The 16,989-nt window shown below is 43.8% G+C and overlaps 1 protein-coding gene across 1 annotated transcript in view; it reads left to right on the top strand.

Annotated features, from left to right (window-relative positions):
• LOC143018324 (uncharacterized) overlaps positions 1–7,826 on the top strand; it is a 19,987-nt gene extending 12,161 nt beyond the window's left edge. Inside the window, exons 2-4 of the mRNA XM_076173683.1 lie at positions 3,189–3,353; positions 3,516–7,360; positions 7,625–7,826. Coding sequence (XP_076029798.1) covers positions 3,189–3,353; positions 3,516–7,360; positions 7,625–7,703 — 4,089 coding nt within the window. The 3' untranslated portion in view covers positions 7,704–7,826. The remainder of the gene's footprint in view (positions 1–3,188; positions 3,354–3,515; positions 7,361–7,624) is intronic.
• The last annotated feature ends 9,163 nt before the right edge of the window (positions 7,827–16,989 follow it).

The raw sequence follows: 16,989 nt of genomic DNA, 5'->3' as shown, positions 1-16,989 counted from the left end.
GTAGGTGTAGTTTGGGGCCTCCACTTGACAAGGAGAAGTGTTGTTTCTAATTAAAAGTGTAGCTGTTTTTTGGTTTCGGTAATATATAGAGAGACGAACTTTGTCATTCTCACTTTTGGGTTTTATGTTTCGGTGAATAATTCTATTCAGAACCTTCGCATCTTCCTGGTAAGCTGTGGACATTTGGGCACGGTAGAACAAGGTAAAAATCTCACCTTCGGCTGCTACTGGGGTGGGAGGCCCGTGGTACCATTTGTTGATGACACTCTTTAAGACACGCTGGCAGTCTTGATTAGAATGTGGAGAAGTTGTCACCCTCTTGTTGAAGCAATACATCAAGTGTCATCAACAAATGGTACCACGGGCCTCCCACCCCAGTAGCAGCCGAAGGTGAGATTTTTACCTTGTTCTACCGTGCCCAAATGTCCACAGCTTACCAGGAAGATGCGAAGGTTCTGAATAGAATTATTCACCGAAACATAAAACCCAAAAGTGAGAATGACAAAGTTCGTCTCTCTATATATTACCGAAACCAAAAAACAGCTACACTTTTAATTAGAAACAACACTTCTCCTCGCCCCGAAGGTCCCGCTTGCACCAACGTAGTATACAAATTTTCCTACCCCCTAGAGGACTGTACGCCTCTCGACTGCTACGTTGGCCAAACGAGAACGACATTGTCGAGAAGAATGTCTTCCCACTTGTCAAGTGGAGGCCCCAAACTACACCTACTAGAAAAACACAACACACAAATCACAAGAAAACTTCTAGAAGACAACACCGTCATTCTCGCCAAGGAATCAGAAAAGTCTAGACTTTTCTTCCTGGAAACACTTATTATACGAGACATACAACCAACTATTAACAGACAAGTGGAAGCCCCTACATTACTCCCCAGCATGAAGCCCCTCCCTAGGACTAGTAGTCCTCTCAACTACAACAACACACATTCCAATCACACCGACACCCAAGTCCCTCTCCGACGTTCCGCCAGACTGATAGAGAGGACACTTGGCCCTCAACGGACATCTGCCCCACAGCAACAAAATCCCACACATGTATGTGACCTCTCCCCGTGTTTTACGTCGTGACCTCCCCCCGTGTCTTACGTTGTGACCTCTCACAGAGCTTTCTTTCTATGTTTAATATGTCCTGTACTCTCTGTCTCTATTACATTGAAAATGCTAACTGCGTTTAGCGAAACGTCTGTACATTCTTTCTCAACTAAAGTTCCTAATGTCTACTGGAAATCTATTATTCCGTCTGTCCTGTGATAACCAGAAATCCACGTTCAGAAGACTTGAAAGTCTACTTAAGAAGCTTTGTAGCGCCGAATGCGCAGTTGTTTTTAACAAAACATGTTTAAAAGAAAACCTGCTGCCAAGGTTCACATATATATATATATATATATATATATATATATATGTATTTATAAATATTCATATATATATGTGTGTGTATATATATATATATATATACACATATATGTATATATATACATATATATATATATAAATATATATATATATATATACATTTACATATATGTATATATGAATGTATATATATATTTATATATATATATTTATATATATGTATATATATATATATATATATATATATGTGTGTGTGTGTGTGTGTGTGTGTGTGTGTGTGTGTGTGTGTGTGTGTGTGTACATATATATGTGTGGTGTGGGTGGGTGTATATTGGAGCATGCGTGCGTGTCCGTGTGCTCATATTCCCAGGTACGTCGTTTACATCTAGTACATATTCATCTGAACGGTTATCCGAAAATATATATTCAAAACTTTTTGTTTCGCTCAGTTGTTAAAATTCTATTTGTCGAAAAATGATAAAAGTAACTTGAAATATCATGAAAGGAAGAGAGTTCCTTTAGATTGAGCTTCACGGTTTTTCTAAACAATATATCGTAAAATTAACGCTTCTGGCGACTGAGCGAAACATTTCATAATGATTGAATATGAGAAATGCGAGATCAGTGTAAATATATAAATAAGTAAGAAAATATGGAAACGCAATTACGTTATGTCTTAATAAATCATTTGCATGTGCTTTTTCTCATCATTATTCTAAGGGCCCATCACCCTTCCCCGGCCACAAGTCAATTCATCGCGGCTGCACTGATAGTCGTTTGGCTCCCCACCTCGGCGAATCGGCTTGTTTGCGCGCCAGTACAACGAGCGAGTCGGCTTCGAACTTTTGAAGCCCGAGAAGACTGCGCCTGCGCGGAGCGGCCACGTCGGCAGTTTCAGGGGTATATATACCCCTCCTCCCCAACGTCGAATAGAACTTGGTCAGAAGACGTCCTGCGAAGACTACCCACTGCCACGCCAATCCCAAGTCTTCATTACTCCAGTCGCAGGCTACTCGACGTCGGGTCTCCTCACCTTTGCTGTTCTCAAGACACGCCGCCTCCGATTGGGCCGGAACGGTTCGTCCATACGCACCCGGACATCGCTACTGTTGTTACGATACGGAGGTGTTGAGCACCTCGTATTAGATGTTCCCATTCTACAACCTTGTATTGTACAGTTTGATGGTTTATTGTATTCGTTAACTCTTTTAAATCCATTGATTCCTTTTGATGTTTAATTAAAGCCCCAGCAGATCCAGTAGCACCCGAACTGGTATTACTTTCCAGGGCCGAGAGAACATAGTTCCTCGTTCGCCCTCACATTTCTGGCGACCTTGCCACGACTGGTGCTACAAGTGTTTGCTGGGCTCTAAGTCGCTTTGAACGCGCACTCACTGTCTGTGGCCCGGAAGTGAGTCCTCTTGTGCTTTGAGGTTTTGATTGTTTCATAGCTGTTTACGTGTGTATTAATACGTACATTACGTTGTGGCGTTTTGAAGTGGGTAAAACTTGTTCCATTTGCTTTAAGCGAGTAATGTTTCTTGTCTTACAGCTTGTATTTGTTTGATGCATTTACGTCCCTTGTATTTTTGCTTCTGCTTAATTTTACTTATTTCATTTACTTTCGGTGTTATTTGATGTCCCTTGGTTGTGCAGTTTGTCTTTAGTCGTTGACACGCATCTTATTTGTTTTATTCATTGACACGTATCTTTTTCTCTTGTTCGTTAACACGTATCTTGTTTGTCTTGTATCATAATCATTGACTTGTGCCTTATTCGTTACTTATTCTCGTCAATATGATATCTGTTCAGGAGCTTAAGGAACAGGCTATAGCTTTAGGCCTCGCAGGAGGAGATGTCGGCAAATACGTCATAGAACAGCAAGCTATTGAACGAGAAGAACGTGAAAAAGAGCGACGAGCCAAGAAGGAGGAAATTGAGCACAAGACCCGCTTAGCTGAAATTGAAGCGGAGAAGGCCAAGATTGAAGCAGAGAAGGAGAAGGCCAAGATTGAAGCAGAGAAGGAGAAGGCCAAGATTGAAGCAGAGAAGGAGAAGGCCAAGATTGAAGCAGAGAAGGAGAAGGCCAAGATTGAAGCGGAAAAGGAGCTAGAGCTAGCTCGTATCACGGCGACAAAGCAACCTACCGCGACTTCACATGATTCGGTAAGTCGTCCCCAGCTCCCTCTATTACAAGAGGGGGAAGATATTGCCTCTTACCTTAACCGTTTTGAGAGAATTGCAGAACTACTTAAGCTGAGTTCAGACAGCTATGCCGTGAGACTGGGTACCTTACTTACGGGAAAGGCAGCTGATATGTACATATCTCTCTCCCCAGAGATAACTAAGAACTATGAGCTACTGAAGAAAGCTTTATTGTCAGGTTTTAACAAGACTCCTGATGGTTACCGCGTAGACTTTCGGAATGCCAAGATTTCTCCAGGAGAAACTTTTCTTCAGTTCTCATTTCAACTAACCAGACTATTCCAGGCATGGTTAGATTCCTCCGATGTAGGGAATACTTTCAATTATTTGAAAGACTTTATGATACTTGACCAGTTTTTGTCCTCCCTCCATCCAGACTTGCGTGCTTTCATCAAGGAACGACGACCCTCTACGTTAACCGAGGCCATTCGTTTGGCTGACGATTGGACGTCAGCCCACCCTAATCTTCCTCGAACCTCGATTCCAAATGCAAAGAAGTTCTCTCGACCACCTAAGCCGCCTAAGGTAACCACGGTGACCCCGAATCCGTCTAGCGGCCGAAAGGACCCTCCACCTTTGACATGTCACGGTTGTGGAGAAATTGGACACATTCGGCCTCGTTGCCCTAGGAATCTCCGCACTTTCAAAGAAGGCACGTCAACTACGCAGCCATATAAGGTAGGGTTTTGCCTGTCTGATAGAACAGTCCCTCACTTCCAGGCCTCTGGTACCATCAATGGGGCCTGGGTGTCTACTATAATCCGGGACACCGGCTGTTCCTGCGTAGTCGTATCAGATGAGATGCTACCAGATATAGATGTCCCGAGTTGCAAGAAAGTCTATGTTGCCGACTACTTGGGCCGAGTAGATGCCTTTCCTCTGGTTTCTTGTTACCTTCGATGTCCTTATTACGAGGGATGGACCGACGTCGTCAGAGCACCCATCAAATTTGCTAGTGTCTTAATTGGTAACGTTCCAGGCGTTAAAGATCCTAATATATCTGAATGTTCCTCTCCAGCTGATGACTCCGCAATTCCACGCCCGACACAAACTGCTACGCCCTCTCCCAAGCACCTGGTATGTGCAGTCCAGACCCGAGCCGGCAAAATGAAACGGATTCACCCCTTAGCTCTGCCTGCCCTACAACCTCTCTCGGTGACGCCCGACAACTTCAGTCTACTCCAGTCCTCGTGTGAGACACTCTCTGCCGCTAGAGCAAAAGCAGCCTCGGGAGAAATAGACCGAACGAGGAACGGGTCTACTTACCAGTTTGTCAAGACGGACGGTCTCCTCTATCGGAAATGTTTAACTTCTAATCGCCCTGATAAGGTAGGAAAGTCTACATTGGTTGTTCCCCGTGATTGTCGCCCTGTTATCCTCTCCATTGCTCATGAGAGCCCTTTAGCTGGACACTTCTCTCACCGGAAGACTGAATTAAAGGTAGCAGAACAATTTTACTGGCCTGGTATGGGAACCGACATCAGAACCTTCTGTCGGTCTTGTGACAAATGTCAACGCTTCTCAGCGAAGGGACGAGTACCACCAGTCCCATTACAACCCATGCCCATCGTCACTGAACCTTTCGCCCGTGTTGCCATAGACTTGGTTGGACCTCTTTCTCCAGCATCTTCCGATGGACACAGGTACATTCTTACCTTGATAGATTTTGCCACTGGATTTCCTGAAGCAGTTCCCTTAAAAGATATAGACTCTATTTCGGTCGCTGAGGCCTTGTTAACTATTTTCTCGAGAGTTGGTATTCCCCGGGAAATACTTTCAGACAGAGGTACCCAATTCACGTCTAATTTAATGAAGGAACTCCACCGAATGTTGGGCGTGAAACCTATCTTCACCACTCCCTTCCATCCTAGTGGAAATGGAAGGATTGAGAGACTTCATGGCCCCTTGAAGGCTATTCTTCGTAAATTGTGTGCTGAGAAGCCCCGTGAATGGCACAGGTATCTAATACCAACTTTGTTTGCCCTCAGAGAACTCCCGAGCGACAGGACAGGGTTTTCAGCCTTCGAGTTGTTGTACGGTCGGTCTGTTAGAGGCCCACTCACAGTTTTAAGAGATCTGTGGGAAAACCGTACCCTCCACGAGGAAGAGAGGTCCAGTTTCCAATATGTAATAGAACTACAGGAGAAGCTGGCAGAATGTTCTCAAATGGCTGCGCAACAAGCCAACATCAGCAGTTCCCGGTACAAGGCGTACTTCGATCTGAAGTCTCAAAACCGTCAATTTAAACCAGGTGATGAAGTTCTAGTACTCCTGCCTAGTGATACAAGTAAACTCCTCGTCACTTGGAATGGACCCTACAACGTATTGGAGAGACGTGGTGAAGCGAATTACGTAATAGAGACCCCTCGAGGACAGAGACTTTACCATGCTAACATTTTAAAAAGATATCACCGCAGGGCCCAGGTGCAGCAATTGGAACTGATGGATGAGATTTCCGCCATAGAAGAGCTTTCCGCCCCAGGGAAAGAGAAGGTATCCATCGTTGATGAAGGGGATCCGTGTGATCTTCTTTCACAGTTGCCTTTGACACCTGACGGCATGATCCTCTCCCCTTCAACTGATAAACCTGAAGTGGGACAACTCGCCCCGGATCAGCTAGTCCAACTTCAGATTCTAATGGGTGAGTATAAAGATGTTTTCTCAGACGAGCCCGGATGTACATCCACTATAACTCATGATATACAACTTACCACTACTGACAGAGTACAAGCCAAAGTGTACCCAGTGCCAATCCACCTTAGACCTGTCTTCGAGAAAGAAGTTGAAACCCTCTTCCGTCAAGGGATTATCCAACGATCCTCCTCTCCTCATTCTTCGCCTGTCGTCATGGTAAGAAAAACTGATGGATCCTATAGGATGGCCATAGACTATCGCCAACTAAACTCTGTCACAGTATTCCATGCTGAACCAACCTGCAGCATGGAAGAAGATTTGTACAAATTCTCTGGGGCTAGGTACTTTAGTGAACTGGACCTCTGCAAGGCATATTACCAAGTACCTCTTTCAGACAAAGCCAAAGCACTAACGTCCTTCCCCACTCATCTAGGTTTGATGGAATTCTGCCGAATGCCCTTTGGTCTGGTAACGGCAAGTGCTACATACATCCGCCTGATGAGACTAGTATTAGATAATTTATCAAATGTGTGCTTTTATTTTGACAACGTCTTTGTTTTTTCCAAAAGCTGGGATCGACATCTCGAAGCTCTACATCGCGTCTTCGAACGGCTACGGGACCACCATCTGACTGTCAAGCCTTCGAAGTGTAGATTTGGAGTTTCTTCCATCAAATACCTTGGCTTTATTTTAGATGGAACCTCTTTAAAACCTCAACATACCAAGATTGAGGCCATAACCCGCATTCCTCCACCAACCAGTAAGAAGTTACTTAGGACCTTCCTTGGTCTGATCTCCTTTTATAAGTTGTTTATTCCTCAGGCCTCCGACTACACCGGCCCCTTATCTGATCTACTACGGAAGACTAGCCCTGAACCTCTCCCCTGGACCGAAGACCTCTTGGACCGTTTCTGCCATTTGAAAGCTGCCATATCTTCTCAACCCATCTTGCGGTTGCCCGATCCTAAGCTGACTTTCGTCCTTAGGACCGATGCCTCTCTTTATGGTCTGGGGGCTGTTTTACTCCAGTATCACGATGAATGCCCACATCCCGTCGCATATGCCAGTAGGAAACTTTTGGATCGTGAGAAGAGATACTCCACCATCGAGCGTGAATGTCTTGCGGTCGTTTTCTCCATCTCCAGGTTTGATTATTATCTCCGTGGCAAAGAGTTTGTGTTAGAAGTGGATCACAAACCTCTCTTGTATTTAGCTACTTTCAAAGGAAAGAATGACCGTCTCCTTCGTTGGGCTTTGGCCCTTCAGGCCTATAAATTTAGAGTTGTCCACATTGCTGGAAAAGACAATCTAGGTGCGGACCTCCTAAGTAGATCTTAAATCCTGGCTAGGTTTTATTTTTCCTTTCATCCTCTTGAGTTACCATTAACTTTGTTTTAATCTACTCCTAGTAGATTCTTGTCCCGGGGGTGGTGTAAGGGCCCATCCCCCTTCCCCCGGCCACAAGTCAATTCATCGCGGCTGCACTGATAGTCGTTTGGCTCCCCACCTCGGCGAATCGGCTTGTTTGCGCGCCAGTACAACGAGCGAGTCGGCTTCGAACTTTTGAAGCCCGAGAAGACTGCGCCTGCGCGGAGCGGCCACGTCGGCAGTTTCAGGGGTATATATACTCCTCCTCCCCAACGTAGAGTAGAACTTGGTCAGAAGACGTCCTGCGAAGACTACCCACTGCCACGCCAATCCCAAGTCTTCATTACTCCAGTCGCAGGCTACTCGACGTCGGGTCTCCTCACCTTTGCTGTTCTCAAGACACGCCGCCTCCGATTGGGCCGGAACGGTTCGTCCATACGCACCCGGACATCGCTACTGTTGTTACGATACGGAGGTGTTGAGCACCTCGTATTAGATGTTCCCATTCTACAACCTTGTATTGTACAGTTTGATGGTTTATTGTATTCGTTAACTCTTTTAAATCCATTGATTCCTTTTGATGTTTAATTAAAGCCCCAGCAGATCCAGTAGCACCCGAACTGGTATTACTTTCCAGGGCCGAGAGAACATAGTTCCTCGTTCGCCCTCACAATTATTCTAATCATAATTCAACTAGCAATGTACAGAAGCTTTTAAATTGTATTTTGTAATAAATATTTCATTAATGATGGAAACTATGTAGTTGTGATGGAATGAATCCGTGGAGAACAAAATCATTGAATAGTCAGAAAATATTTTGATGAAATGATAATCCTTATATTATCTACTAATGATATCAGCTGTTTTGATCCAGAGAAAAATATGCATATGATGATATTATTATTATCTATCTTATTGGATTGATAAGTATCATGTACTCTCACTGATAACAAACTTTTCTTTCTTTGTGGTCAATATCGCACCAAAGAGATGGAATGACAAAGGCAAAGAGATATTTAAGGAGGACAGCAGAAAGAAGAAGAGTATAAGTTAAGCGTGATCAGTGTTATTTTCACATGAATGAATGCGTGACTGGTCCGCAGGCTGTCATTAAAGTCTATTTCCCCTTCCTCACCTTCTGAACCACTGACTGCAAAAACATTAGCCAATCAACATGTCATTAGGTCATCGTGACCTTATATAGTTGGTATCCTCACTGGGTCAAACTGATAAAAGTGTGTAGAAGTGACAAGGTCAGTGTTTGTGGATGAAACAGCAATATTACATAACTACACATGCGCATGTAAAAGGCCTAGAATGCAAATGACCTAATGTTATACAAATTCGTGAGAGCAACTATTGATTGTTCAGTCAAGAGAACTTTATCATTTATATGACCAATTCACTGTTTCATTCAGTCGGCGCGAGATTTTTCATAAGGATAGAAACCATGGTAAACTACAGTCCATAACAATGTGTATGCATAAGTTACATGTATTACGTTGACGCCCAGCTCTGGTGTCAACTCTCCACGTCCATCTTATCTGCTCTGAAACATTTCGATTGCGATAGCAAAGTGGTTTCGTGTGTACAGACCCTTTCATGTCACCTACCACACCGATTGAACTGTGGAGACATCCATTCAGGTTATCAGGAATAAACAGCAAAACTACATTTACATGTATTTGCATGTGAGGCTTATATGTACACATATATACATGTATCATCAAATGATAATGGAACATAAACGTGTCTCACCACTCGGATATTTTAACTCTCAGAGGTCTAGCCGACTCCTTCAATTGGACCGCTTCTTACAAATAGATGAACTGCTAGCAATCCTCGAGACCTAAACTGTTTCTTATACTTCATACGTTCATCCGGCTGCCTTGCCCACCACGATTGACTGGTGGCCTTCCTTTCAGGACTCAGCTGGCAATCTCGACCATCACGACTGAACTGGTCACTTCGACCGTCGGGACTGAACTGGTCACCTCGACCATTAGGACAGAACTGGTCTGGTCACTGACTCCTACGTACTAACCTCCTCAATCGTAAAAATTGTTCTCTTAAACAAATGACACATTTATTTCCTTAACACATCAAGCTATATGCTGACTTCCTAAAATGACTATCCTAATGTTCGTGAACTGAAGTATGTATGATGGATTCGAAAGTACAAAAGTTTATGGACAACGGTGATTTAGGACAAAAGTATAAGAACGAACTAAAAAGTAGGTGTAAGGAGGATATGCAAAAGAATTTAATCTTAGAACTTGTTAGATTAAATGTGTTGAAAGAGGAAGGAGACTGTGACATGAGAGAACGGAATAGTAACCATAAGGAAGTAGTGGATACAGAAAATGAGATGAAGGAAAGTGAAAAATTATTTTTGGAAAATATGAAATTGGAGATAGAGAAAGAAAGAATAAGAGCATAGGTGGAGATGAAGAGAATCGAGAGTGAGAATAGAAATCATAGGGGTGACACACACTGGACAGGAAAGTGAGTCTGGTGCCTTAATTTAATGATGATGAAGCAGAGAATTTCTTTCTCCAATACGAGAAAGTTGCCAAAATAATTGGAATGGCAAGAGAAGTCTATGCAGGACTCACAGTAGAGAAATGTTGGGATTATAGAATTGTCAAGGAAGTGATATTGTAAATTAATAGAGTGAATCCAGAGGTCTATTGACAAAGGTTTCGAGCTGTGAAAAGACAAGTTAACAGTGCTTACTTACAAATGGCTCGCGATTGTACATTGAAGTTTGAGAGATTATTAAATTCCGTACGAGTAAAAACTGTAGATGATCTTAATCATCTCATAATGATGGAACACTTTATGAACCAGATTCACTCTAATATCAAATATGATTTTTTTTAGCAGCAATATAAAGACAATTATGGAGATAAGACGCAATACAGATCAGTTGGAAATAGCGTACAAGTTGTGCAGACCAGAAACAAGTAAAATCAGGGTTAATGATAACTTGAGCAAGGGTCAGGACAGAATTAACCCATTATGTCCCATTGTCCTCATTTGAGGACACCGGGTATATTATTGTCATATTCATAAATAAGCGAATAGAATAACTCAAAGATACATAAAATACAAGCTATAATGTTTTTGCAACAACCTCATGTTAAAACTATGTTTCACTGATGCATACAAAAGCATTTAGTTGGGGTCCAATTTCAGGGATAAATTGAGCCACAAATAAGCCAACATTTCATCTTCAATTCAGAGTACTACTCTATCGACACAGATATTATAGGTGTTGTCACATGTTTCTAAGACGCTGATTTACCATGTACATTATATATCAGGTAATTATTATTAGTACCCAGCAAGACAGCAATGTTATAAAATGCCTGTCCTCAAATGAGGACACTGGGACAATATAATAGAAGCATGTGCTACTACAGGTCACAACAGGACAACGATAAAAGAACCTGCGACTCCCTCTGATTATTCATGTTACAACATGCCATGGATGACGGTGCCTGCTACACCCACTAATACGTCATTTGTGCTCGAATCGTTGTAGGCAACACATCTGACTGAATACTGCTTCAAAGGTTGGTGCATTATAATAGTGCAACTATTTAGTTATAGTAGTTATATAATTACTGTATAATAGTAGTGTCAATGTGCGAAGGATCTGTTTCCCCTCACATGGACAATACAGGCCAACATTTAATAATAATTTTTTTTTATTATGATTATTCTCTTTTATAAACTTATGTATTCTGTTTCATCACATATGGCGAAGAGACAACGTTCTGCACTCACACTTGAGAGAGCCCTTGAATTATTGTTTGATGAGGATGAAGAGGAAGATACAGCTGAAAGAGCTGATGTGATTATTGTACCACCGGATGTAGATGAACTGACTGACGAGGAGGATATAGCTGAAGATGAAATGGGTGAGATATCTGTTCAAGATGTGCCTGGTACCTTAGAAGTTCATGTGGATAGAGTGCCGATAGAAGAACATGCTGAAAATAAAGCTAAAGCCGCTACATCATCCACAAAAAAACGCAAATTTTGTGACTCTGAACCCGTATGGAAACACAAAACTCCTGAATACAGGAAGGTCAAAGGGCGTTCCGAATATCACAGGGATTGTTTGCAGAAAATGAAAGATAATCTAGATACTTTATCACCTCTGGAACTGTTTGAGAAACTTATGACTCCCGGCATCTATGAGCACATTGTCAAAGAGACAGTTCACTATGCAAGTTCATGTAAAAATATGTGTGATTTTACATTCAGTGTTGATGAGTTGAAAACATTCATTGGAATATTACTATTTTCTGGATATCACAAAGTTCCTTCTGAGAGAGATTACTGGTCAAGTGAGGAAGATCTCGGGGTCCCAATCATTCAAAGGGCAATGTCAAGAAATCGTTATCAGCTTGTGAAAAGTCTTATACATTTTTGCAATAATGAAGATGCCAAGGACAATACACATGACAAAGGGTTCAAAATAGGTCTCTATTGTCACTAGCCAAAGAGTAATTTCAGCAGTTTGGCATATTTGAGGAATTCATATCTGTAGATGAAATGATTGTGAAGTACTATGGACGTAATTCATTGAAGCAGTTTATGAGAGGTAAACCCATCAGATTTGGGTACAAATTCTGGGCTGTATGTGGAGCCTCAGGTTACTGCTATAATTTTGACATGTATTGTGGCAAGAGTTCTAGGAATGATGATAATGATGGCCTGCTACTCGGAACAAAGGTTGTTTTGAGAATGTTAGAGGCAGTGAAAGTACCAAATTCTCATTCTGTTTTCTTTGACAACTCTTTTACTGGGTAGGAATCTCGGTTATCAGGCCACAGGCACAGTCAGGGTACGCAGATTGAGCACATGTCCTTTACGGCCAACAAATATCATGAAAAAAGAGAAACGAGGCACCTATGATTATATGTTTGACACAAATGAAGAAATTCTTTTTGTCAGGTGGTCTGACAACAAGTGTGTTTGTGTTGGAATGGATTATGATACCATTGAACCTGTCAAAAAGGTTAAGAGATGGCAAAGGGATATCAAAGCAAAAGGTGATGTTCCTCAGCCAAATGTTCTGAACAACTACAATGCTTATATGGGAGGTGTAGATCACCATGACTGGTTGACTGGGAAATACGCAACTTCTCTACGGGGAAAGAAGTGGTATTGGCCGCTCTTCACACGTGTATTAGACATGATGATTGTAAATGCGTGGATCATCCATAAATTCCTACATCAAGGAAAGGAACACCTTGACTTAGTAAGCTTCAAAAGAGCAGTATGTGTGCCTTATTTGAAGTTGGGAGATGCAGGCAGAGCAACTGGGGAGAAAAAGTAACGCACCAGGCCCATCTACGAAACTCGCTGATGTTCGGTATGACGGAAAGGACCATGTTGTTACAAAACGGGAACAACAAAGACGGTGCCAAAGGAAACCTTGCTCCAAGAAACCAAGAACATATTGTGCTAAATGCAATGTAACACTGTATAGAATGTTTTGCCCCTTATCACAAAAAGTGAATGCAAAATGATATATTGGCTTTCATGATTCAGTTTATTTGTAGTAGGTTATATATCATGATTTTTCAGAATATCAGAGTTATTTTAAGTTTTCAGCATCAAACACATAGGAAGAGAAGAATATGTTTTTCTTTATAGTATCCTTTGCTAACAGATTATCACTATACAAAGCTATTATATTATCCCAGTGTCCTCATTTGAGGACAGCTTCTTATAAGCTTACTGCAGGAAATAAAGCATTAAAACCACTATATATTGTCTCTCATAACCCTTCACATTACTTAGATTACAGAAAACCGTGGAAATTCCTGACCAAAAAACTTGGGATATAATGGGTTAAGATGTATAATAGTCAAGCCTCGGAACAGTTTAGTAGCTCTTAAACCTTAGATAATCATTTAAGTAAAACAATGGGAGACCGTTAACAGCGTTCTACTTCCAAGATTAGAAGTAACTATTCAGGGCAAAGAAAGACCCAGATGAAATGTTATAGATGTAAAGATGTTGAACATTTAAGTACGGAATGTGAAAATGTTGATAGAAATGTTCATTGTTATAAATGTCATTAAATAGGGCGCAGAAGAGATCAAAGTCCTTAAAAGGGTGCTATAGGGTTTAAAGAAGCGGGTTTGTCTATGTTAGAAGGTAAGAAATGTAAAAATTTGCATGCAAAAATTATTTCAACGAACATGTGGGGTAAAGAGACATTCACGGAAGATAGTGTCAATGTTAGGGGTTTGAGACTTACGCTCAGTCCCAGTGCACAGTGTCTAGTTTACAGTGGTTTTATCAAGGGTGTAGTGAAAGTAGGAGTATGTGAGAAATTGCCAGTCTCAGGTGTGGATATGCTATTTGGGAATGACATTATAGGTGATAAAATGGTTCCTAACACTGAATGTGTGAAAGATCCTATGCTAAGTAGTGAAAATGAATATGATGTATCAGAACATAAGCTGAAAGTGAACGAAGTTGCTGAGGAAGAAATATATCCTGCCTGTGTTGTAACTAGAGGTTAATGAAGTAAAAGAGAAAAAGGAATGTGAAGTTGAGCTTGGACCTCATTCTATAATAGATAAGAAAGAGGTGGTGAATGAGCAAATGAGGGATGCAACTTTAAAACAATTATGGAGGGAAGCAGAGGAGACTGTTGATCATGGCAACACTGGCTACTATATACAAAGCAGATGCTTTCAGAGAGCCCTATAACCGAACATTGGATGCTTAGAAAGCAAATAGTAGTACCCCAAGAAATGCAGAAATAAGGTCTTGGAATTGGCCCATGATAGTAACTGGTCGGGACAGCATGGAGTGAACAAGACCATGGATAGGGTGACTGTGCATTTTTGTTGGCCAGGAATATGAAAAGATGTCTCAAATTACTGTAAGACATGTCACATTTGCCAGTTAGAGGGAAAGCAAAACCTCCAGTTCCTCCAGCTCCACTTCACCCCACACCTGTTGTATCTGAACCTTTCTCAAGGATAATGATTGACAGTGTTAGGCCACTGACGCCAACTAAGAAGAGTAATCAGTACCTTTTAACCATTATGTTCATGGCAACAAGGTTTCCTGAGGCCATTTCAATCAAAAGTATAAATGCTAGGAATGTTGTCAGGCACCTAGTGAAATATTTCTCATGGGTGAGAATGCCTCAAGTAATTTAGTCTGAACAAGGAAATCATTTCACTTCAAGTGTGTTCACCAAAATACTAAAGGAGTTAGGGATTTAATATCAAATATCTAAAGCATACCATCCGCAATCACAAGGTTGTATAGAAAGATTCCACCAAACCTTAAAGAGCTCTTTGCGAAGATATTATGAAGAGATGGGAAGAGACTAGGATGAAGCTGTACCTTTTGCATTGATAGATGTTATTCATGAATCAACGGGGATCAGCCCCTTCGAGCTAGTTTGTGTTTATATATATATATATATATATATATATATATATATATATATGTATGTGTGTGTGTGTGTGTGTGTGTGTGTGTGTGTGTGTGTGTGTGTGTGTGTGTGTGTGTGTGTGTGTGTGTGTGTGTGTGTGTGTGTGTGTGTGTGTGTGCGTGTGTGTGTATTCACTTGTATTCACTTGGTCTTTTGGATCACGTGTTCGACTCGTGATCGACAGCTATTTCCCTCCTGGAAGAGAGCTCAGAGCTCGTAGGTCCGATCTATGGGTAATGCTATGACCTTTCACACACACACACCCCCAACTCCCCGCCCACGAGAGTCAGAGTAACGACCCGAAGCGCAGCTGTACCGAAATTAATTTCGGCCCTGGGCAGGATTGTGTGTGTGTGTGTGTGTGTGTGTGTGTGTGTGTGTGTGTGTGTGTGTGTGTGTGTGTGTGTGTGTGTGTGTGTGTGTGTGTGTGTGTGTGTGTGTGTGTGTGTGTGTGTGTGTGTGTGGTAATAAACTCTCCTACTGGGATTCGAACCCTCGCCAGGGGTGTCGTACCTGGTAAAGCAGCCATCACACTGCGATCCCTTGAGACTCCTCCCATGATTGGAGGGCTTGTTTGCGGCAAGACAGGCCGGCCCTCCCTCCGCCGACGCAGCCGGAGGCCAAAGGAGCACCCCGCGGACGGGCTAAGTGATGTCGGCCGACTGCTGTTGTCTGTCCACGGTAGCCGGGGGTGGGCTGCCTACTTGTTTCGGCTAACGTGCCCCGGCTGCGGACCGTGGGGGAGCACCCTCCGGACGGGCTAAGTGATGTCGGCCGACTGCTGTTGTCTTTCCACGGTGGCCGGGGGTGGGGTGCCCACTTCATTTGGCCAACGTGCCCCGGCCGCGGACAGTGGCGTAGCACCCCTTCGAACGGGCTAAATGATGTCGGCCGACTGCTGTTGTCTGTCCACGGTCTCCGTGGGTTCGGTCCCCACTTCTTTCGGCCGACGTGCCCCGGCCCCGGACCCTGGCGGAGCACCCCGCGCACGGGCTAAGTGATGTCGGTAGACTGCTAATCCACGGTGGTCGGGGGTTTTGGGGGTGCCACTTTTTTCGGACGAGGTGCCCCGACCCGGCCCGTCCCGGCCGCGGACCGTGGCAATACACCCTTTCGGACGGGTTAAGTGATGTCGGCCGACTGTTGTCTTTCCACGGTGGCCGTGGATGGGGTGCCCACATCATTCGGCATACGTGCCACGGCCGCGGACCGTGGCGGAGCACCTTTTCGGACGGGTTAAAAGATATCGGCCGACTGATGTTTTCTATCCATGTTGTCCGGGGGTGGGATGCTCACTTCTTTCGGCCAACGTGCCCCGGCCCGTCCCGTCCCGTCCTGTTCCGTCCCGGATGACGATGGGCTAAGTGATGTCGGCCGACTGCTGTTGTCTGTCCATGGTGTCCGGGGGTGGAGTGCCCACTTATTTAGGCCAACTTGCCCCGGCCGCGAACCTAGACGGAGCACCGCGCGGACGGGCTCAGTGATGTCGGCCGACTGCTGATCCACGGTGGCCGAGGTTGGCGGGGTGCCCACTTCTTTCGGACGAGATGCCCCGTCCCGGCCCGTCCAGGCCGTGGACCTTGGCGGAGCATCCCGCGGACGGACTAAGTGATGTCGGCCGACTGCTGTTGTCTGTCTACGGTCGCCGGGGGATGGGGGGCTACTTCTATCGGACGACGTGCCCGGGCCGAGAACCGTGACGGAGCACACCTTCGGACGGGCTAGGAGATGTCGGCCGTCTGCTGTTGTCTATCCAGAGTGTCCAGGGGTGGGATGCCCACTTCTTTCGGCCGACGTGCCCGGCCCGGCCCGTCCCGTCCCGTCTCGGCCGGGGACGTGCTAAGTGATGTCGGCCGACTGCTGTTGTCTGTCTAAGGTTGCCGTGGGTTGGATGTCCACTTCTTTCGGCCGACGTACCCCGGCTGC

This window comes from Oratosquilla oratoria, chromosome 34 (assembly GCF_046742065.1).
Source record: "Oratosquilla oratoria isolate Oo_2021 chromosome 34, ASM4674206v1, whole genome shotgun sequence".
Lineage (NCBI taxonomy): Eukaryota > Metazoa > Arthropoda > Malacostraca > Stomatopoda > Squillidae > Oratosquilla > Oratosquilla oratoria.
The sequence above is the reverse complement of the archived record's forward strand: the minus strand, read 5'-3'. Positions and strand labels throughout refer to the sequence as shown.